Source organism: Pygoscelis adeliae, unplaced genomic scaffold, assembly GCF_000699105.1.
Source record: "Pygoscelis adeliae isolate BGI_AS28 unplaced genomic scaffold, ASM69910v1 Scaffold42, whole genome shotgun sequence".
Classification (NCBI taxonomy): Eukaryota; Metazoa; Chordata; class Aves; order Sphenisciformes; family Spheniscidae; genus Pygoscelis; species Pygoscelis adeliae.
The window spans coordinates 1,465,886-1,490,174 of NW_008824283.1; the positions used below are offsets into that span (position 1 = coordinate 1,465,886).

The 24,289-nt window shown below is 50.0% G+C and overlaps 1 protein-coding gene across 1 annotated transcript in view; it reads right to left on the minus strand.

The window, feature by feature from the left end:
- Positions 1-24,289, minus strand: part of SH3PXD2B (SH3 and PX domains 2B) — an 88,620-nt gene that overhangs the window by 25,804 nt on the left and 38,527 nt on the right. Inside the window, exons 3-5 of the mRNA XM_009318556.1 lie at positions 16,783-16,858; positions 5,372-5,448; positions 827-918 (exon numbers count right to left, since the gene is read on the minus strand). Of these exons, the coding sequence (XP_009316831.1) occupies positions 827-918; positions 5,372-5,448; positions 16,783-16,858 (245 nt within the window). The remainder of the gene's footprint in view (positions 1-826; positions 919-5,371; positions 5,449-16,782; positions 16,859-24,289) is intronic.

The following is a 24,289-nucleotide window of genomic DNA, read 5'->3' on the forward strand; positions in this document are numbered from 1 at the left end:
ATGGGAAGAAGGGGGAATTAAGGGAGGGAATGAAAAAAATCAAAAACCCAAGGAGAGTATATAGTCCACAGAAGCATAATACTTAGCTGGAGACCTGAAAGGCTCAGTATTGCTGCTCAGAGGAGAAAAACAAAATCCCTTTATCTACCTCCACACCCTTCCAATACAGAATGATGTCAAATCAATTTACTGCCTTTCCCCTCACAATTAATCAAGCCTCCCCCATTGCTCAACCTTTTGGTAGAGCTGCGCATCGTGCCACATGCAGCATAAAAAGATAGAGCAGCATAGCAGGAGATGGAGGCGGCTGCTCAGATTTATGCTGCTTGTGATTAGTAAGAGATGGGTGGCTCCTGGCCAAAGTAGCTCATAGTCACAAGACTTATAACCACACAGAGTTGCGTAAGGCACGCGAGATTCCTTGCAAACGTTGCTTGTTTTGCATGGAAAGACTCTGGAGCGTTGTTATGGACGGGGCTCATGGACATGGCTAAAGGAAAGAGCCTTTCCAACAAGGCAGAGGTCGTTAGTAACCGTGTGAAATGAGGCTTTTCAGACTGACCATGTTTCTGCAACCAGCATTTGTGAGCAGAAAGTGGCTCAGGAAGAGACCAATACCTCCCCGCTGGAGAAGGCTACGCCAGGAGTCAGCTGAGTGGACAGCTGCACGGGCCCCGTTCCCTCTCCAAGAAAACCTCCAAATCCCAGATCTGTGACTCGCGGGGGGAACCGTTGATGAACGTCAGACTCTTATGGATACCAGCAAGTTCAAGGCAGTTTGTGTTTCATCACCACCCCAACGGCAGCAGCCACCCAACCAACTTACTCTTTGGGGGGCGTCAAGTCATCAGGTCGTGTCTCAAAGAACTGGAGAACCTCCTCGCACTGCGAGATGTAGGGAGGCAGCTGGATCAGAGCCTGCGGCCGTAACAGAGACACCGGTGATGGGAAGCATCAAGACTGAGCAAGGAGTCAAGTGAGGACAGGCCCTCAGAGCACAGGGGACTGGGTCATGGCACTGAGCTCAGCACCCATGTTGTTCCTGGCACACAGGAGCGCAAAGCCAGGCTGGGAAGAGCTACTGCAAACACATGCCAGAGTGGAGTAAGACCCAGACAGCCCCCTGTTACACCCACCACACCACCCCAGCTGCAACTGAATACTAAAGGAGAATAAGCAGAGACTGCCCGGGCCCTGCTTAGCCCAGCTCCAGCCTTTTGGACAGATGTGCCCTCGCAGGGTAAGAGCCATGGGGATGTCCACCCCAGCATCCAGCCTCCTGGCCACGGCAGGGCTCAGTTTCCCAGACGTGCTGTGGGCATGGAGCTGTCATCCTTGGGAAAAGCTGGGCAGTTTACATGTGGCAGACTCTCGGTGCCATCAGCCCTGACCAGCACATCCCAAAAATGCTCTGCTGGGCAACAGCAGCTTAGGAAGAGGCAGGGAGAGAAGCAACAGGAGGCAAAAGCGCAGACACCAGCTCGTCAGGGCAAGGGCTGGAGGGCTGCTATGCGTGCTGTCGAATGGCAGGAGCTATAAGCTGCCACTGCTTTTCTCCCTTCCCTTTGAGGAAGCCTGCTGCAAAAAGACAGGCTTCAACGGTGGGACCTGCAGGGTGACAGTGCATGTCTGTGGGAGCTGGAGGCAGAGTCTGGGACAGCAGTATTTGCCTTGGGCCAGAGCTCTTGTAGGTCCTTTCCAACGTGGGCTGCAGCAAGGGCTGGGCAGGGAAGGCGGGATGGGAAGCTGCCTGGCAGAGAGCCCTGCCCTGCTCTCTGCTTGTGGGAGGGAACAGAGTCACAGATGATGGCGACTGCAAAAAGTAAAAAAAACGCATGCAATTGAAAAAGGGATGATTTGAAATCAGGGAGCAGTGCTGCAGCCTGACCTGGAGCAGATGTTTAACCAATTTTCTATATAATTCCCCCTCCCCTCCATTTGCTGTCACAGCAGTCTCGTGACAGCAGTGTGGGCAAACTGAACCTCCACTTATTTCTGTATCGGAGACAAAGCCACATCTGCAAAGCCCCAGGGTTACCACACAGATCAGATGTGGCTCCATATTGACCTAATTGCTGGCCCCCAAAAGCCCTTCCAGCCATTCAGCACAGAGTCATTCACTGCCAGCACAGCAGACAGTCAGACCACTAATCATGGGCCAGCTGCGATCAAGATCATGTGAGAGACAGGAGAGAGAGAAAACTACTCACTCCATGGCTTTTGGGTCCAGGGAAGAGCTATTCAAAGACCAAGTTTTGCACGGATGCCATTCCCATGTGGGTACCACTCCCCAGTTCTAAGCATCCCATGATCTACACAATTTCCCCCATGCCAGAATCACTCTGATTTTGTGGCCTGAAGAAGGTTCCGTGTCCTCCGATAGCAGGGGATGATCACAGAAAACACACTGCGCTGGAAGGATGAAAGGCAAGATCCGCAGCTCATTTCTCAGGACATCTTGAAGGAAGCCCACCTAGAGCTGACTCAGCTGGCACAGCAGTGGCTGAGTCAAGCAGGCCACCCTGCAGCCTAGCTGGCCATGGTCTACAGCAGCTATGGCCACCAAATCAAAAACAGTGGCACAAATAGCATGACATCTGTCCCACCTCTGGCTCTGCCACCCACAGGAGTGAACTGGGGAGGGCCTTCAGAACACGGCTTCAGCCCATGGTGTTGGAGCCACAGCAAGTCACCTTACCCGCCCTGCTGCCTGCAAGCCTGAGGAGACATCAGGCAGACAAGCCTTATTGCAAACCCATTTTCCAGGGAGTGAGAAAGGATTGTTCTCTAGCAGCAATTTTTTTAGTGGTCCACCCAGTCTCATCGGGGTAGAGCATCACAGCATCGCAACTCCTTCATCAACCCTCCAACTAACACTTTCTCAAAATCCCTTAGACAGGAGGAAAGCAGTTCCCACACCAGGGGAAAGACCGACAGATGTAGAACACAAAGAGAATAAACTGGAGAAATGGGAAGAAACTTCAGGCCTCCGCTCCCCCTCCTTGTCATTCCTATGGTTGTTTGAAGTCTCATTTGGCGACTGGTTGCTCTTACCAGGTGCTCTGATTCTTTTGCTGCTTTTCTTGCACCTTACCTTAAATTGCCACATTTTTCAGTACAGCTGGACCTGGAACAGAGCCCTTCAGCAAGAGCACTGCCTTGTGAAAGCAGTGGTTCCCTCCCTTGCTCCTCTCGCCTACTTCCACCTCAAATCTCACCTACCTTCTTTCCAGGTCTCTCCCAGAGAATGAAGACACCCTACTTCTCTCGCAGGAGATGGCAAGAAAGTAAAAACTTTCTTACACAGTTTTCTGTGGGAACTTGTTCACAACATATTCGCCTAACCCTCAATTCTCACTCAGCAGGGCCAAGCTGGAGGAGATATTTTGTATTTCTGTTCTGCACCACCACCCTCCAAGCACGTGCAACGTCCACCTCCAATGATAAACAGGACAGTAAGAGTGTGCTGGGACCGTGCGGCTGCAATGTGCAGCACGATGTGCCCAGGAGGGACATCGCCCTGCTCCCACTGACTCCTTGCTCATTCCACATCTCTGCAGCCTTCGGCCCCACACCCACCTTCAGCTCGGCAGCTTTACGGTTAAGTAGCAGCAACTGGAAGGCCAGGCACAGTGTGCATGTTATTACTTGGTAATGCATTAACGGGAGGAGGAGAGAGCGGCTCTCTAAGTGGGTCATATAACATCAGCCATTATGTTCCCGTTGTTAAGTCAAATGGATTCATTATATTTTATGCCAGTAATGGCATCATTCTGAAAGAGACAGCTGCAGCATCTTATCACTTAGGGACTTTTTCTTCCCAAAAATTAAATTTACGGTTGTGTGTGTCTGTATATAGCTGGCACATTTTAGTGACTCAGAAGTCAAGGGGCTGATCATGCCCGGCTGGAGCCAAGCAGTTACTTGCACCATCAGCTTCCCCCACGCTGCATGGAGCACACAGGTCCAAGCACACCTTGCACTACATCTCCATCACTCCGCTCTCATCTGCTATCCTGGCCTGCAGTGGTTTTCACCCGCAGCCCCACTGCAGAGCTGTCAAGATGCATTTACTAATTCACCTTTATCCTTGTACTTGTTATTCCAGCCATGACATCCCTTCCATAGACATGGCTGAGTCCCAAAACCCGCAGTCTCTCTCACCGTGCAAAGTCCTAGGCCACAGTCACTGCTACGCCTCCCGCACCTAAGGAATGCGATGGATATTTCACCATTTCCCCATCTTCTCCCTTGGGTTTTGCGGTTTTTGTATATGTTTTCAGCAGCATTTAGACTGGATTTTGGAGGTACTGGTCCTACCTCCAGACCATTTCATGGCTGCTGCAAGTACTAGTGCACTTCTTCGACATGATGAGATGTGGCATACTTTATTTGTGTGAAAATAATTTTTTGTGGACTCTGTTTTTTTGGTGTTCCCCCCCCCCCCCCCCACAAAAAAACCCCAACAAATATTAAAGAAGCCAATAAAAGGAAAAAACAGGACTCGAGGTATTCATTACAACTACAGGTATATTAAGCACAGCAAATTGTTAGCTACCAGCATAAAAATCGATTTCTGCTTGTTACGAGATGAATTAATAAAATTATCGTGAAAAGCTTTCATCTAACTTTAAAACACTGGTTGGCTAGGGTAACTTCAAGACAAAAGCCCCCCCCCCCCCCCCAAAAAAAATGCCCTAACATCACAATTTGCTTTATACTTAAGTACAGTCTTATATTCTTCAAGGGTATGGAGCAAATCATCTCATCTTATCTCTGTTGGCTTCCAATAATTTTCTGTAGGTACAAGTCATCTTACCCATGTGCAAATAACTGTTTTACGTAACCAGTAACAGGAGTTTACATCCCAGTTTGGGACCATCCCACCAAGAAAGTGCTGTCTTCTACATAAAACAGCAGGTCTGTTCCTAATAGATGGGAAAGGAAAGGCTCCCTGAGGAACCGAGTCCTTCAAGCCTAGTCCTGCACACAACCATTTCGCTCCAAACTGCCTACCAGACAGGACACGGCCAGGCAGCCAGGTCCTTTCCAGCCCATCTGGAAAGCTGGTTCTGGTTTGAAGCTTGAGAAAGGAGAAGATAAAGGGAAAGCACAGCAGCAGGGCACAAGCTGGTGTGGAGCTGGGCCACCCAGCACCCTGCAAGCCCAGGCCTCCAAGACCTCAGCATTAATCACGTGGAGTGAAAAGAGAATCAGTGGGTGGGTTTCCATCACAGAAAGGGTTTGATAGTGGGGGATAGCCCACACTCCCTGTTCTCCCAGCGCTGGCACACCATTATATGCTATCAAACAGGATCAAGCCTGATCAAGGTGGCTTCATCTTTGGTTGATGCTAGAAACCTCCCCTTACCTTGCAGTATTCATCGATAGGTATCAGGCGCTTGACCGCAACATCACGGATGTGACTCCGGCGGAAGAGGATCTTCCCTGAAACAGGAAAGATGGAGAGAGAAGAGCAGGTCAGCACAATGCCCAGGAACGCTCCTTTTGAATCACTCTGTCAGGACCTATTCCATGCGCATCCTCTTCTTACCAAAAGCACTGTACCTAAAAAAAAAAAGCCCATTCCCTCCGATAGATTAAATATCTTAACAAAATAAAGCACATTTAAAGTGGCAAGCATGTTCAAGGAGACAGAAGAGGAAGCAATTACCAGCAAACTGCATCCCCATCTTCTCTCACCAATGTGGTGATGATGGAGGAGCAGCCCCTATCAAAGCATGTGCCTGATACCTTACAGTCTGCTGGCATGCAAATCCTGGGTGTACAAGCCCACTGGCAAATGCCAGCGCTCGTCAGAGAAGCGGACGTCCCTGCGACTGCCGGTGCAGGTGGGACCCTTGTTGCAGGCTCCAGGCTTGCTCAGGGCATCCGGGCCTAGGGTGGGCAGAAGCCAAGCCAGAGGGTTTCTCTCTGTGCAACTCCTGTGTCGAACTGGTCCTTGAAGACACAGTGTCGGGACTGCAGCTCTGAGTCAGACCTATAGGATTTTCCTTCCTGTCTGGGGTTTATTTGTGTTCTCCATTAATGGGATCCTCTTGCCACTCCATTTCCTCCCCTCTGGCTTGTGGTACAGGCCTCTATCCTTTGAAGTCTAATGAGTCCTAAACGCTTCAAGCTGCTTTCACAGAGAACAGCTTCTCTGGCATTTAACAAGAAAAAAGCCATTAGCAGACAGTGAAACAGATACATGTAGAGACTCGGTGATCAAAAGGACTGGTACGTGGTAGGATTTCAGACCCGCACTTCCCCAAGCACCAGGAACCGGCACTGCTTTGCAATACAGTCACATGGAAAATTGTGTTTTGGAGGGGTGGGATGGGTGGTAATGAAGTTCCCTCAAGTTCCTCCTGACATCTCCCATACCACAGGAAAGTCTCGTCTCTTTTTGTCCCTACTTGGGTTTCCAATCACACCACCAAACCCAGGAGAGCAACTGATGTGTTTGTCCATGCAATCCCTTCACTTATCAAAGAGGTCACCGTAAGGCAACTCAGAAGCCAAACTCCCCTCACAACCAAATACCAACACACCCTCTTTGCAAGCAACATGAGAACAGGGAAAAGCACTCTGGAGAGTCACACAGCCCTTCGCTGCACCATGGCTAGCTTCAGCCCCTAGAGAGAGCCTTCGCAGGAGCCGCGGCATTGCTGGAACCAGAGGCTGGATGCTACCAAGCTACCCGAGAACAGGACATGTTAAAATGGCCACACGCTTAACACAATTTTAAAACCAGGTCTAGGTCACCCCCCACCGCTTCTCCCTGACTTGTCCAGGATCTGGAACATGCATGACTTGTGCAGCCTGCCAATGCATTTTTTAAGCAGAGATGAACTAAGCCAACCCAACTTCAGCTTGCAAGGAGCATGAATCCGAACTTTATAGAGGAGCCAAATCTCCTGCTAGGCTCAGTTAATGCAGAACGCCTTCGAAACTGGCCTGTCCAAGGGAGCACACAGCAGTCACCCTCAGCACTAGCTCTATACTTGCCCTCCAGTGAAATGCAAAGGGTCAGGCCAGCTCATACCAGAAGGATTGCTCCTCATTTATGTCTTGCTGACAGCGAGGGGCTGAGACATTCATGGTGGGAAATGCTCTGCTCTGAAATGCATTCCTTCTTGCAGCCTGCCAGAGCCAAGTCTGGCAGTCTTTATGATACAGTGAGAAAAAAATACCCCTCTATTCAATCCGTCTTTTAGATTTTGAGGGTGAACAGCCTGGGAACACAGAAGTTGTCTGGAAAGACTGGGAGGGAAAGGGAGCGACAACCAGGTCGGAGCTCCTTTCCTTGCCTATAGCGATTATTTTCCATCAGACAAGCAAATGATAAACAGTTTTCCCTTCTCACCAGCAATCATGGTGTATTTGTTGCATAGGTTTCTATTTGAATGATGACTTTTAAAAATATGAATGCATCACAATAATTTTGTTGGCAATTGTAAGGAATAGCTGTTTTGGTTTTATGTCTGCCAAAATGAAATCACTGATGGGTGGGTACATTATAAATGTCTGAAATAATAAGCTCTGGGTGTGGGAATATTTAAATGTTTAACAAACAGAGGCTAGATAATAATAATAATAATAAAAAGAATATAGTTTTGGTGAATAAATACATCACAACAACTGAAGTGATCTTAAATTAGCCCAGGCACAGAGCATATGAACCAGCAGGAAATCCAGCTCCTCTCTTGATTTGCTCTCGATCTAGTATTTTTCAACAAGGAAGTTTATTTTCTAACAAAAAGCTGCTTTTTAATCAAAATGCCTAATTAATATAATTGTAGACCCTTCAGCGCTGCCAAATACAGCTATATAAATCCTTGACTTGAAAGGCAAGAGAGAGCAGGAAACTACTTCCCTCCTGGAAGGGAAAGATGGGCAACTTGCTGGGTCAATGAGATGCAGCATTTTCCTGGGCACATTTTCCTTAGACCGTATCTGCAAAATGGGACTAACAGCGCTGCCCACTGGGGCTTTTCACGTGGCCAAAGACCATATAATGGAAGAGAAACACATGACATTATTCATCTCATATCCACACCCGTCAATGCTGTAGCTCCAGGGGACACAGTGAAGGCAATGGTGCCCATCACCCACACCTCGTTCTAAGCGTTTTCTGCTTTATGCTTTTTTTTTTTTTTTGGCTGCCTCCAGGAGCTTGTAATGACTCTCAGCCTGGTACCAAGTTACTGCCCTGCTAATCATCCAGGTGGACTCTCTTTCTCCTGCCTACAGCAGATACTCCTTCATGCTGAAGGGGAGGAGAGGGCTCAGGATTAGCTCCTCTAGATCCGAAAGGAAACACATGGCAAAGAAATGGGCAGATGGGCCAAGGCAAGAGGGAAGTTAAGTCTGATGACTGCGTTGGAGAATTGCTGCCCTGGCCTCTTCCAACGAGCAGCCTGACACACAGGTACTGTGCGGAGTAGGGCTTGGTTGCTGGCCCAGCTTTGGCACAGTGTAACCTAGCTCCAGGCAAAGGCAAGCCATGCAGAACAGTGAGGAGAAACGTCTCCGCAGAAAGATGCTAGCAGAAAAGAGAGGAAGGTCTTTGGGGTTTGATTTTCCATGGTGAAGTTTCCCAGTTGCCTGAACTGTTCACTCAGTAAATCTGCAGCATGAGGGATGCAGAGCAACAGCGAAGGGGGAGCAATCCCAGCTGCCTTCATGGTATCTAGCAGGAGCAAGGACAGGATCTAGCAGTTTGGATCCTTGACTCCTGGATGCCTGCAAACTCAGCAAAATTTGCTCCAATATGAGAAAAATAACCACCACCTCTACCTTTTGTTTAAGAACATCCTTTGGCAAGACTCACTTTACTCCTAACATCCTCATAGCAGTGCTCCTGCCTTCAGCCTCAAAGTCAGCATGAGAAATACAAACAGGAAAACATGTGAAGGAAGGCAATTCTGCACATCTCGCTGATTAGTGGGGTTCTCCATCGGCTGGTAAGGTCAGTGCTGCTGCAAGATCCACTTCACCAGCTTCTCACTCTTGCCACAACTCAAGCACTCAGAAATTATTAGATTTTCTTATTTACATACATAATGTTATGCATGAGCAATCAGAACAATGAGTCTCCCTCCCTGCTAGCACAAGAAAGTCACTGCACAAGGAAGTGCAGTAAAATACACTGTCCTTTATACACACAAACAAAGCTATGAATAGACTGAACATTTATCACCTGGGAATGTGTCAAGTAAGTTGATTTTGGAAAAAGAAGACATAGATAAGGCATCACTACGGAGTGGCTGCCCTGGCAAGTCTCCCTGTGCAAGAAGTACCCAGACTCCAGGACATGCTGCCTGCTTTTTCTGGATCTTGAAAACCTGTTAATACCTACAGGGAAAAAGTGGTGCCTCTGAGGAGGACAACAGCTCTGAAGACACTCTGTGTACAAGTTACAATTTAGAAAGTGTTCTTTCTTCAGTAGAATATACAACACTTTATTCCAGTGAATATATTTATTATACATTACATTACTATAACTGTAGATGCACCAAAGCATTGCACGTGCTTTGCTTGCTATACATTTGTTACCGCCCTTTCCCAGCAGAAGTAGGTGTTTTGCATGTATCTGCTCTTTAAGGGTAACCTGGCAGTATTATTATTATTCTCCATCAGCATTTTGACTACAGAAATCTGACCAACGCAACCCATCCTTTAAAGATAGAGGGAATAAAACCAAAAGGGAGAGAGCTGAAATATATGCAACTCCTTAAAAATCAAAGCGAATGGAGTCTCTCTGCACTGATCTTCAGTGCAAAAGTAGGAGGATGTTCCCTTTTTACATCTCTCCGGCTATACCTGATAGCATGTTTCATACATTTATTGGCTGGTTACAGCTGCTGGGGGGAGTTAAGCAATGCAGCATGGTTTATTATTGTAGGGTTGCTTTGGAGTAACAAGGATTAGTTTCATATAGAAAAAAAACAAGCTACCATAAATATTTATATCAACTGGACATCAGAGTCAAAATCAAATTTCACCACCCAAAATAATAAAAGTATCCAGCTTTTTATGCAGTGCTTTCCAGAAATCCCCAGGTGCTTTATACACAACATGAAAGCAGCTGGGGCAGGTGGAGGACCTCTGCCGCAGCGATGTCCAGGAGAAGACCCCAGTCATCCCCTGTCCCCACGAACACCTCAGGAAAGGGGCAGGGCACGAGTGGCAGCCCCCAGCAGAGGATTCACCACGGGGAGGAAATCCCAATAAGCGATGCTAACTCTTGCCCTGCTGCTCTTCCCCAGGCCCCCCCAGCCCCATGGAGGAGAAGCGCCGTGCCCTTCCCGTGCCATACATGGTGCTGAGCTGCAGCCTGGGCTGTGGCCAAAGCCAGCTGTGCTCTTTGGAGACTGCTTCCAAGCAATTGAGGCTTTTACCTACCCAAAGAGAAGACAAATTCAAGAGTAACAAAGCAGCAGAAGCCACATCTCCACTCCCCTTGCCGACTCGAGCATTTGTTTACTTGTTTTATCTCCTTGTTGACCCTGGTTTGTTTTTACAGCCAGGCAAATACCAGATCAGGCGCTTCAGCACTGGGGGCACCAGCTGGTTCTCAGAGGGGGACTGGGGAAACCTAACAAAAAGACCCCGGCCTATCACAAAGCCAACATCTGGCCACATCTGAAGGACTTCTGAGTCAGAAGCAAGTGCCTCATCTCCCCATCTGGGCAGTGGCAGGGCAGAGGGGGGGAGACCTTGCAAGCAGCCTAGAAACACGGCTATGGGCACTCAGGCCTGCTTTTCCCTTCCCCTGCCTGACCCCTTCCCTCCCTCCCCTTTTGACCTGCTGGCACCATCCGCTCAGCTCTGGTGCTCAAATTATCCCAGTGCTTCCGTTTCCTCCCTTTCACTGCCCTGAGCGCTGGGCTGATGGCAGGGAGCCAGCGGTGTTCTTCACCCTGCTGGGAGGGAAGCCTGGAAAACCACAGTGCCCTTGACGCTGTTACGAGACTCCATCAGTCAGTGGATAGATCTCACAACCTCCTGGGATGTGATGCTCCCCAGTTAGAAAGCTGTGTGTCCCACCAATGCAACTGTGCTCCTCCTTTCTTCCTTTTTTCTGCGGGGACACTCCTCTCTCTCCACCACTGCTACTCATTTCCACCCACCATGGCCAAGAGGCCCACCACACATTAGCAGGAGTTCATCCAACATAATGGATAAGCAGCAAATCCATCCAGCGCGTCCCTGTGAACCTCATGCCAGCCAGCACTGTCTCACAACAGCTGTTGTCCCAACTGTCCCACCTTAGGGAGAGTCTTCCTGTAAACCACTGGCATGGTTTCCTTCAAATCCCTCCTTAAAATCTTCCTTTGCCACAATCCCTGCACTCCTTTCCCCCACAAAACCCCACTGTGATAGTCCTTCCACTGACACAGTTTGGCCAGGACACAGGGGGACAATCTGCTGGCTTTTACGTCCTATCCAGCAATGAATTCACTGGAGCAGAGGTTGCCCTTCTGCGTTTAAGCTCCACATCACTGGGCTCAGGGCTTCAACAGCAGAAATAACATTAGTGTGCTGCCTCGTACCCTACTGGGCAGGAGGGGGAGGTTGGTGCCCACCACCTGCTTGCAGGTCATCCCTGGGGAGCATGATCTCTGTCCCCCACACAGTGGAGCTGGCACCAGCCAGAGAAGCTCCACTGAAGATGCTCTGTCTGCCCACCTTCCTCTGGTGCCAGAAAGCTTCTGCTTTCCCCAGACTGGAAGAAACCCCCTTTGTGGCTAATCAAGGCTGCTTTGCTTTGTCTGATCGACCGAGAGCAAAGGGTGCTGCAGCAGCTCCGGAGGGGGGGCTGCAAAGCGATGGATGCAACACGGCCCCCGCTGCCTCAGCCATTCATCAAGTGTCTGCAAAGTGTCAGAGGAGAGCTTGGGGAAAGGGCTGATAAGGAATTCGGGTCTCCAGCAATATGAGATAGAGCAGGCAGGCCACAAGAGGGGTTAATCTCTCCAAACAAACAGGTAGGCTCTGCAAATTATTCCCTCCCATGGGAATTCTCCGGGCAGAGCTGAAGTTATACTGGGGAGTAAGCAGCTGAAAAAAACAAGGCAGAGGCATTTCAACCAGCAAAATGGTTGAGGCTCCTCTTGAGCCAAAGGCTGTTACTGGATCTCCAGCAAGTTGGAGGGGCAGAGAACCCAAAACAATCACCCTGCCGATCACGGCCGTGAACCAAGCCAGATATTTCAAGAACGGAAAACCGCCTGTGCCTCTTGCTTTACCCTGAAGGACTCCCCCCATTCCTCCCCCACCCCACAGCCTCGGAAAGAATTCACTTCTCTGCACCTTTCAAATCACATCCAGATTTTCCCTGGCACGGGTTCCAAACTCACTTCAAAAAAAGGCAGCCCCAAATGTACACATAATTAATCCCAGCCCAAGGAGCAGCCAGCTATGTGGGCTATTCCTAGGATGGGGAAGCAGGCATGGGAGACAGCATTTCCAGGAGCCCTGCACTTAGCATCTGTTTGGCAGTCCTGTGCTGTATGCATACCCTGGCGAAAAGGAGAGGGACCAGCAAAGTGCCTCTGGGGCTCTCCTGGGTATAGCATAAGCACAGAGTCCCATACACTGTGAAATGAAGCCAAATTAAACAGTGCCCCTATCAAGACAGCCCCTTCCACTCTCACGGTTTGAGATCCTGCTGGAGCAGGAGCAAAATGTTCCCAAGGCCGTTGTTTCTATGGCCTACAGTGCCATGCAATGGAGAAAAACGTAAGGTAGTTTGTTTAAAGACAGCTCAAAGGTCAGAAGCAGAGCAACTGCTTCAGTGCAGCACTCTGCTGGGGGTAATACTGTCTGCACGTCAGCAGGGTTAGCTGAAAAACTACAGAAAAGGCAACCGTACTGATTACAGGCTGCAAGCTAGCCCGGGACCGTCCATGCAACAGTGCTACAGCAGAGCTGCCCATCTTGCTAGAGCAGAAAATAGTAATTAGGACCCTTGCCCCATCTCCAGCTCTGATGAAGATGCAATGGGACTGGGGAAAGTCAGGTACTGTAGCTGGAAAAGGGATGAGTTCTCCTCCACATCCTTCACGGGGCCTTTGTGGGGAGCTATTAGCATCCCCACAGTTGTTCTGGGAGAAAAGCCCCAAAGTATGTGGGCAGCACTGATGCCCATGCCAAGCAGGTTAGCAGGCTGGGAAGGGAGTAGAAAGGAGGCATCATTCTGCTTTTGAAAACGATCTCACCGAACCCCCTTTCTCCTCCTCCCTTCTTGGGAGTTCACTATTGTCTGTAGCTAAAGCTTCCTAAAAAGCAATTTTACAGCCAAAGTTAGCTCAGCGTCAGGCAACCCCTCCTTGCTGAGGCTCACGTTTCCAGCAAAGCAGACTGGCCAGGATCTGGTCCAGGCCACTCGGGCTGTACAAAGTTTGGAAGGCTCCACTCTCCTTATAAAAGCTGTTTCCTGAAAGATCTGGCACAGCCCTTACACAGCGGGCCCAGCTGAGCTCATTTGTTTTCTTAGTTCATTCTTTCCTGGGGTCTCCATACCATCATCTCCCAGCCAACAAGTGTGTAACCCTTAGTGTGGACTCCTGCAGGCGAGGACGGAGCTGCCCAGCACGACGTCCCCCGGGCTGGGCAGTGACAGGTCTCTTCTCTCTCGCCAGCTGCTCCTGACTCTGCTCCGGGGACCGCAGCCAATGCCATGCATGGGCTGGGTGCCGCCAGACCTGTTTCGAGGGGTCATCCTCAGCACCACATGATGCTGGGCAGGCTGTGCCAGTGGCTCAAAGCCAGCAAAAGTAGCCAAGAGTCCACTTCAAATTCCCCTATATGGCGGCAGAGGCTTTTCAGGCATGGTGCAGGAGCACTGCAGTGTCCTGCCAGGCCAAACCGGACCCCACCAAGCTGTGCTACAGGATGAGCATCATGCCAACACCCAGGAAGGGACAACCCCTGGCCCCAAACCTCAAGTGCAATTGCTCTGCTCTGCTTCAGAGGACCCAGCTTTATGGCTCCACTTCAGACGAGCTGAGTGGGCTGAAGGATTTGCACTTACGAGAGCATTTTCTGATACCATCAGAGACCTACTTCAAAAGACCCAAAGTCTCTAGAAATTTCCAAGAAGTCAAATCCTCGAAGCAAACATTAACAAAACGAAGCAACACAAAGCAAACAGAGCTCCTGTGGGCTGGATGTTGTAACTACAGAGTAATCATGGAACTCTCTTCCCATTCCAGGAAACCAGCCTGATAGACAAACCCAGATGGCACCTTCTCAGGTTGTGGTGGTGACCCTGAGTTTGGGACACTTAGGGGTTTACTAAGAAAGCCAGAGCTGCAGGAGGCACAGGTTCACAGGATCTCAATTTTTGAGAACTGCAGTGCCCACAACGTCTAATGTTACTCTACAACGGACTTCCCAGAAAGCAGCGTACTTTCAGTAAACCATTGGAGCCAAATCTCCACTGGTAATGAAATTCAGATGCTAAAAATGTTGTTCAAAATGGGATTGGGAGCAAACTACAGTACTCACAGAAGCTGAACATAATCAAAACCCTAGCAAGTCTAAGCATACTAGAGCCACGTTTTGCAGAGAAAGAGACCCAGGCTGTTTGCACGGAGCACACCTGGATGGCACCCCTAGGCAGAGGGAAACAAAGTTTGGGGTCAGCTGTAAGAAACAAAACCCATTGCCATCCCAAACTGTGAAGGCCAAGAACTGCTCCAGAAAGGAACCATCCTCTAGCCAGCCAGCAACTATTAAAAGAGCCTTCCCTTTCCCCCAAGTGAAGTCCTCTTTCAGAAGCAGACACAGCTTGCAAGCCATCTCACTAGGGAGGTACAGCTCATCGTCCTGCTCCAGAGAAAGCCACCAGCTCCTGACTGCTCCGTGATGCGCAGCAAAGGCAGGAGGACAAAGGCAACATGATTCCCACTTCTTAATAACACAACTTCCCTGAAGCAAGAGGACTTCTGAAGCTGCCCCATGAGGACAGGCAGATGCAAGATTATCTGTCTTTCAAGTGGCTACCTCCTGCTTGGAGGTAGGACACCATCCCATGCTGGGATCTTCTCACCACACCACCCCTTGCCCTGTGCTGGCACCTGAAAGTACAAGTGGTAAAGCTGCAGGTGCCAGCTGTTAGGCATCAATAGTCTCTCTCCTCTTAGCTATCGCAAGCCACTGCAGAAATGAAATGTCAAGAAAAATTTCTGGGAGAAGCATGGACTAGTGGTTTTCCAAGTCAATGTGTGACTACCTCTGAAAACAGTATTATTTAATCCTGTTGCAAAAAGGGGACGTTTGCAAAAGGGCAAACGTCTCTGCAGAGGACACACAAAAATGCACAAGCTCCTCTAGAGGATGGTCATCCTAACTCCCCAAAACTCCTTTCTTACACAAAAGCCAGGCTTTATTTTCCAGCAACTTCAACCCCCTTTTTCCTCCAACGGAAATCCCAGTGACATGCCTCTTAGCAAAGGGAAACTATTTCAACACCAAGAAGAAGAAACAAATATTGATGAGTGTGCTGCGAGAAGTAGTGCTCCGACCAGGCCTCCCAAGCCCGGTCGCTGCCTTCCAAAAATAGCAGCATTTTGGTGGGAATTTTCTGCAAGTGCAGCACGGCCAAACCGTATGTCCAATTTTTCCAAGTTATGCCCTTTGCCAATTTGGCTTCCATTTTTCCTCTCCACTCCTTGCTGGCAGGAGTACTTGTACAGCAAGGGCTTTTCTGCTGTATTAATGTCAGGTGTGCTTTGCTTTTGCTGATGTTACAATGCAAGGACAAGCCAGAATCAGAAATCCCTCTATGGGAAACCCAGAGTAGATTCTCTTGCTCAGAAAGGGGCGTAAATGATTTTCTTCACGCCAGACGGCGAAAAGCAAAGCCCGCTAAGAGCCTTTATGTTTCTAGAACAGCCAGGAGGCAGAGCACAGCACAAAGGGCTGCACTAAATGGACCTGACAGTCACTGGAAGTGATTATGGTACTGTGACATTTCTGAATATGCCCATTAGCTACTTGGGGGTGGGGGTAAAGACAACTCTGTGGTCAAAGCCATTAGCTATGGGTGCATGAAAGACTGACAGGACCCCCTCAGGCTGGGTATTTTTGCAAGGCACATTAGGGTTCTTTTTTTCCCCCCGTAGCAGCAGCACCAAAGGGCAGCCACAAGCAATCCCCCGCACCACAAAGTCTGCAATGGAGAGTTGTATCTGTTCCTCAGGCACACAAACGCTCAGCTGCACATTGGGCTGGCAGGGCACACATCATGCCACAGAAATCCTGTCTTTAGGCAACCAGTCCCGAACATCACGGGAGGAAGCCAAGGCTGTCAATCAGCTTGATTAACATGTGGAATTCAATTGTTATTTCCTTCTCTCTGGATGGCCCTTTGAGTTGCATGGGACAGGAAAAACAGCGTATGAGCAGTTCCTGGGGAGCCTCACATCACCCTCAGCCCTGTGCTGTGCTGGCCAGACCCCTTCCAAAAACAAGCAGGCTGCTGCGGGGTTGCTCCTGGCAGAAGCTGTGCAAGCAGGGTTGCTTAGCTGAAGTCCCCCACTAATGCTTTCTGGAGGGAGAGAGAATGACTGAAGGGTTTAACACTTGCTGGGCACATTGCTAACAAATACAGATGTTTTAATGGACACGGTGCAGACCAAGAACTTGCTATTGCTCAGATGGCTCAGGAGATAAGAGCTAAAGCACATGCATGCTCACACATGTCCTGGGAAGAAGTTCCTGCCATGCCAAAACCAGCATGATTTTTGCTGGAGCCCACTCGCCTACCTGGCAGAAAGGGGATGATCCTTTGCTTGGGGTCCTTCTGCCCTCCTTCCATCGGAAACTTGTCCAGCATTTGCATCTAGAAAAGGAAATGCAAGAGAGGTGACTAAAGTCAGTGATTAAGTTGCACGACACAAGGCCATTCTCCCCAGGAGCAGGTGAAGCCCATTCTCCAAAACAGCAGTGTCCTAGACATCATTCACAGCACCATCAGCCAGGGTACAGCAACCCGCAGCACCGAGGGAAGCACATCCAAAGCAGTGCCAGTAGCACAAGATCTTAGTGTCATCTCCACTATTTTCAAGACATTTCTCACCACTGATGTTGCTCATCCTGTCATTCTGCCCAGCATGGGTGATTTATGTAACCTGCATTTCTGCAACTGTTAAGTTTCATCCCAATGGACTTCGGTCACTAGATCTCAGAAGCTCCTCAAAAAAGGCATATTTTAAGCTTATTAGCTCAAGCATAGCACAGCACTGACACAGTTCCTGGATTACAGCTGACTTGGACTCACAGCATCAACTCATGTTTGCCTGCAAAAGGCCATAAAGTTATACGTCAAGTTTGGGGAATGCTTTGTGCTACACAGGCTTTGAGGGATGAATGTTTTATGGGATCTTCAGCATTAAACGAATAATTTCCTGACTGATGCAACTGCACTTAGTACATTTAGTCAGCGAGGAGAGGTGATAACCAGCTCCTGCTCTCGCTGGGTGCCTGGTGCTTCAGCACAGGCACACAACTTCCTTGCAGCTACTATGATGCTTAATACCAATGCCCTGGCAGGATCCACATCCTCAGCATTTCCTTTACTTGGTCTTAGTGGAATACACCATTTGGATTGAGCTTTGCACTTTACACAGAGCAGAAGAGGAAAAAGAGCATGCCCATCCATCCATCCAACCACTCAGATACTCCCTCCTTTGGAAGGAAGGGGAGGGAGATACAAACTCTCCCTTGTTTTCTCTGGGGCATGGATCTGACCTCTGTTTGCCATCACCTGAAGAGCTCCCTGGTCCCCAGGGTATTTGAAATGGGTCTTGCCCTCTCCTACTGGAGCTATTGCACTCTGCATGAATAATTAAGCACTTAGGGAAGCACTGGAGACAACCTGCTCAGGAAGTGTCCTGAGCACCTACAAAGTCTAAACAGCCATTCTCCTCTGGCACAATTAATATTTAAAGTATTTCATGCAAAGAAGAAATATGCAGCCAGAGAGCCCAAGCCATTCACCCCACGAGAGGCATCTGCAGGCAGCCCTCGCCCAGCCTGGCAGAAGGATGGGCACCACCGAGCAGCCAGACTCACAAGCCATGCTCCCTCCTGTCTGCTGCTCCACCACGTAACATCGGGAGCCCCTTCACCGTGGGGAGTCCGTGCAGGGCCAAATTCCAGGGTCCCAACACCCCTTGGGGATGTGTCCTACCTGGCTCCCTGGTTTTCATGGCTCTTGTTCTTTGGCACCTATTTTTCCACATGCTTTTTACAGGAGGTCTCTGCTCCTAGCTAAGGGCTGTGGACTCCTCTACTGCTAGGCACAAGCTTGTTTAAAGTGCTGTAATACTAAAGCTAAGTCCTTTTTGTTGATATAGCCCCCCCGCACATGCAATACTTGCTTTTTTTTTCCCCTTGGATCTCAAATGCACCAGGATAAAATTCTTGAGGTTTGGTGGAGAGGGGGCAGAGGAAGGATGTATTTTTCCTACATTTTGAGAAGAAATAAAAACCTCCCCCAACACTTCCAAAGACAACAGGAAAACCAAAAGAAGCTCTCAAATATTCTCTTCAAAATGAAAACAAGACATCTCAAAACCAGGATGACACTAAGCACGAACTGTTTACAGCTTCTTCTTGAAACAAATTTTAAAGGGTTTACAACAAAGAAAATTACTCCAGACTCAGCAATAACTGGGGACTGCGGTGACGTTACCAGCAGTCACAAAGCAAGCCTGAGCACGGCCGAGGGAGGACTCACCTCCCCGAGGCACTGCAGGCTCCAAGGGCAGCACCACTTCCCCAGCCTCCCTGGCCTCCTGCTCTTCCCTCAATCCATGAAAATAAAGGATGACGCCACATCCCCACTACCCTGCAAAACATCTGTGTTGTGCCACGGCAGAGAGGTGCCTCTGGCCCTGCTCTTCCTGTGGGGAAGAGCTTGGGAAAGCTTATGACTGGCAAAGGGTGAGCAAAACAAGTCACAAGTGCCGCACATCTGATTGCTGTTAAGCAACGCAATACTTGAGTCACTGGAAGCTTCCCCTCCTCTCATTTTTGAATGCAAGCTGAGGATCTCTCGCTCCCGGGAGCACTGAGAGCCTCCAAGGCACAAACGGTACAAGCTGTATTTTCTCCCATATGCACGTGCCTGGGCCGTGCCTCTGGCCAGATCTGCTCCCGACCATGTGACCCCATCAAACCCAGCCAGAACTTCAGCCCAGAAGTTCTCCATTTCCTTTTTCTTGACTGAAAGTGCCTCTTGCAGTGGCTGCTCAGTGACTAGGAGGTGGCATGGGGATCCTCTCCCCGCAGCCACCCTGCTCCCCTCCAGCCCAGCCCAGAGCCACCAGCGTCACCCCAGCCTTGAGCAGACCCTGCACTGCCTGCCGTGGGTTGGTACCGTTATGCTTGTGCACTCACAAGCTGCTATTTTTCTCTTGCTGGAGGAAGGAAAATAAGTTGCAAGGTGCCTGGAGCACCCTCTGGCACACACGAAAAGAGGAGAAGGTGGGGAAGAAGCAAGGCAGAGGGGTCGGTCCCATGGATCCTACCCAACCTGGCTGCCACATCACGCAGCTCCGGAGAAGGCAGCAGCAAATACTAGTTCATCAGTTTTACTAGGCATGAGCCTGTGGTTGAAGAACAGCTAAAAACCTACTCCAAAGAAAACAACCCCAGTGCCGGCTGTATCCGCAGCAGGCAGCTTGCATTTGCAAGATACGAGAGCACACGTTTGCAGAAATCTAGTCTGTAGGTCACAGGCTGACAGTTCTTCCATAGCACTACACGCCATAAAGCTGCAGCGAGGAAAAGCACAGAACAACGATGGGAAAAGGTCAGCTCCAGAGCCGAGAGATGCTCCAGGGACCCAGAGGAAGCCAGCTGGCAGGTCTCTAGTTTTTGAGGCTCCCTGTACCCTTTCTGGCCCATCTTGCTCTTGCAGATTTTGCAGGACAGGGACTACAGCACAGGTTATTACAGTGCTCTGGCCCAGGAAGAGAGAGAACAGGCACAGCCCTGGAGAAGGGATGGAAAAAGGGTAAGAGTGCAGCAACCCCGCAAGTCCTGGGGGAGGGATACACAGACAGGCATCAGAAGATGGTCTGCAGAAACAGAGGCACGCCAGCGATGACAAGGCAGGGCAGGTTTCCTGGGAGAGCAGCTTTCTCCTTGGCCTCAGCAGGGAAACATGCTCCCCAGCAGGCAAGGAATTGTGGAAGGGAGGCGGTCGGCACAGAAGACTCCCACCAATCATCTCAGCAGCGAGGCTTTCCATCCAAGCTCCAAACAAGACTGCTCATATCACGTTTCCAGAAGGGAGAACTTGCCTGGCCATCCAAGATCCCAGCGAGAGGGAGACATGGGGCAGGCAAGAGGCAGACCGACACACAGCCGTTTGGAGCACAGCTTTCCCTGCCAAGCATGGGAGAGGGCAGAGAGACCAAGTCTCAGTCTCAGCAATGCCAGGTCAGGAAAAAAAAATGAAGGAAAAAAGAAACAATAACCCTATTGTTTCTCCCCTTCCAAGATTATTTTTAAGTATTTGTGACAGAATCTTAAAAAAAAAAAAAAAAGAAAGATTGGAATGGATGCAGTTAAAGCATTTTGGTGTGCTTTTGTTATGCAGGAAGCTGTTGTCTCACACTTTTCACCAATTCCTTTGCAGCAGGGAGGATGATTACATGGCTGCCAGGCCCTGGCTCCCTAAGCCAGGACTGGGGCACAGATGCCCAGTTGGGCGGCAGTGTTGATCTGCTCGAGGGTAGGCAGGCTCTGCAGAGGGACCTGGACAGGCTGGATCGATGGGCCGAGGCCAACTGTATGAGGTTCAACAAGGCCAAGTGCCGGGTCCTGCACTTTGGCCACAACAACCCCATGCAGCGCTACAGGCTTGGGGAAGAGTGGCTGGAAAGCTGCCCAGAGGAAAAGGACCTGGGGGTGCTGGTCGACAGCCGGCTGAACATGAGCCGGCAGTGTGCCCAGGCGGCCAAGAAGGCCAATGGCACCCTGGCCTGTATCAGAAATAGTGTGGCCAGCAGGAGCAGGGAAGTGATCGTGCCCCTGTACTTGGCACTGGTGAGGCCGCACCTCAAATACTGTGTTCAGTTTTGGGCCCCTCACTACAAGAAGGACGTTGAGATGTTGGAACGTGTCCAGAGAAGGGCAACGAGGCTGGTGAGGTGTCTGGAGAACAAGTCTTATGAGGAGCGGCTGAGGGAGCTGGGGTTGTTTAGCCTGGAGAAAAGGAGGCTGAGGGGAGACCTCATCGCTCTCTACAACTGCCTGAAAGGAGGCTGTAGCGAGGTGGGGGTCGGTCTCTTCTCCCAAGTAACTGGCGAAAGGACGAGAGGAAATGGCCTCAAGTTGCTCCAGGGGAGGTTTAGATTGGACGTGAGGAAAAATGTCTTTACTGAAAGAGTGGTTAAACATTGGACCAGGCTGCCCAGGGAAGTGGTTGAGTCACCATCCCTGGAAGTATTTAAAAGACGGGTAGATGAGGCGCTTAGGGACATGGTTTAGTGGGCATGGTGGTGTTGGGTTGACGGTTGGACTCGATGATCTTAGAGGTCTCTTCCAACCATAATGATTCTATGATTCAATGATTCTATGATTCTATGCCCCAGCGGCATTGTCCAACCCGCAGCCAGGCTCCCCACAACGGCACGTCAGGAGAGGGTACGTTTATCCATATTTATCTCCACCACCAATTTATCTTATCAATTAGCTGTTTTTCTTATTAACCCAGAAATGTCTGTGAAGTGAGTCTTTCTGGAGTGAGCCACGGCTGAAGGTCTATGCACATCGTGGGGGCACACTGTCCCCATGGCTGAGCTACCCGTTAACGGGGCAGGCAGTAACGCCGGCAGGGCCACCCGGGGAGAGGAAGCCTTTCAAAAGCAGCTTCGCGTCAACAGCTAACACATTGGTAGACACATTCTGCATTAACAGGAGACTCATAAGATAATATCCTAATCAAATCAATTAAGAGTGCTGCGGGCTGCAGGGGATCCTAGGGAGAAGGGAATGTGTGTGCTCAGCAGTATTCCTGGGAAGCAGAGCATTCAGGAAGGGCTTTACCCAAATAAGAGCTGATGGTGTAATGCCAGAGGGATACACCATGCAGGCAGCGTAATGCCACAGAGATACGACTGCTGGAGGAGCAGGGCCCCAGGTCTAACAGCCTGTGAGCGGGCTCTACCACTTCCCAGACAGAATCAAACTCCGAGAAGTCTCTGGAAAAAAAAACCCCAAAAACCAAACCAAAAAACCCAAAACACTCAAGCCAAGTGCCAGTAGGTAATAAGGTGTGTCATCACTTTACTGCTTCTCCTCTGCTTTCCACAATAAAGTGGAAAAGTTTTCCCCTCTAAAATATAAAGGTGAGGAAAAAAAAAAATCATTTAAATCTGATCTGGTGGAAAGAAAAATGTCAGGGTGAAATGGTAAACACAGAGGTCCTGCATTCCCCTGATAACGATGAACCAGAAGGGCATGGGATTACTCTTGCAGCAAAGTCCTCTGCAGCCGGGAGACCGTGGGATTTGCTTTTGTCAAGCTGCAGGCTTTCCATTACTGAGCGTTAGGGCTTGTGTGGCACGTACTAGGGCTGCAGAAGAGAAAGCAAGTCTTTGCCAACTTATGGAGGGAATGGTGCACGTCACCGAACAGCAAGATATACCAGCACGGGCTGAAGGGTGATGAAATACCCAGGCGAGGAGAACAAGCTCTTCCACTCTTGCACAATACCAGGGGCTGGTGTTGGAGCCAGGCCGTGAGCCGTAATCACAGGCACGGAGCGAGGGAAGTTCCCCCTTCTCTTATCAACAGGATTTGCTTTGGCTGCATGATGAAGGTTCGGTGTAAAACCACATTCCTCCTTCCTGGTCTAGCAAGAGATAGCTGACCTAACCCATGCCTCCACCAGACACATCCATTATCCAGAGCAGAGAAGTCAGCTTTTGACACCAACCGAGGGGAAAAGGGAAAAAAAAAATAAAAAAAGTTCAACAAAAGGCTGCCCCAGCCAGCTGAGTGCACAGCGGCAGAATCACAGGAGACTCTTTGTGAGAGCAACAGCCTCCCTGCTGAGAGAAGGCAGCAGCTTGCCATGGGGGAAAGATGAGTCCAAGCCAAGCCTGCTCTCATCCCACACCCTGAAACTCCCCATCAGCCCTGTCCCTCATGAGAGTGGCAATGCCGCAGGCAGCTGGACACACCGTGTGCCCCTCTGTCCCCATGGCAGCAAACTCCAGACAGGGATGTTCACATGCACTGCTCACCCTGACCTCCACACGCTGAGCAGGGTATTAGTCAGGTCTCCTCTTATGGGAAGAAGAGTCCTCCGAGGGTCAGCATCCCACTGATCTCCAAACGCAATGCGAAAGGGACACAGGTCCAGCAACCGCCTGCTGTCACAGCAGCACCCTGGCCGCACAGGGATGTGATGAGGGACACAGCTGCACGCTGAGAACCAGAGACTGTGCAACGGGCTCCTGCAGATCAAAGCACCCTCATGCCCCAGAGCCAGCTGGTTCAGGGAACATCTGCCAAGCAGATAGTCTGGGAAGAACAACATCTGGCAGCGGCTCACAGGCTACTGATGTTTAGTCTCTTCGCAATCCTACGAGGGGCACCTTCCCTGCATCCATGTGGACTGTCTATGAGGAAATGGGGTGAAAACACAACAGCCCAGAAGACAGAAGGACCAACACAGAGCAAGCTCAGATCCCAAGTGTGGCGATACCAAGCTCAGGAGGTCAAGCCTGGGGAAGGACTCACTCTACTGGTGTGGCACCATGTGATGCCCATTCAACGGCCAAAGCAAGTAGGTTGTTCAAAAGCAGTAATGGGAGCTGGAGGGCAGCACAACTGAACGGTTTCTTCATGACCACAGTTTCTCCCCAGTCCCTGCTTTTCTGGTGCAAGGGATGAGTTCAAGGGCATTTTACACATTACCAGGCAGAGGCAATTCCTCAGCACTAGGAAATGGCATCACAGAGGCTGAATTGTGAAAACCTGATGGAAAACTTTAAGCATCGCTCAGCAATAGACAAAAAAGAATTAACTGAGGTCAGAAAAAAAAAAGGGCTACACAAATGGGCAGCACCTGCCACTGCAAGAGAAATTTCCTATGAAATCACAGGAAGCATTAGACAGAGGGAGACATTGGTGCCTGTGAATAGGTCACTGGCATGGGGGGGGCAGTGGGCACGGGGCTGGGCAGCACGCATCCCTCTGCCCGTGCTGCCCCCCCCCCCCCCCCCCCCCCCCGCGCGCACCGCACCACAGA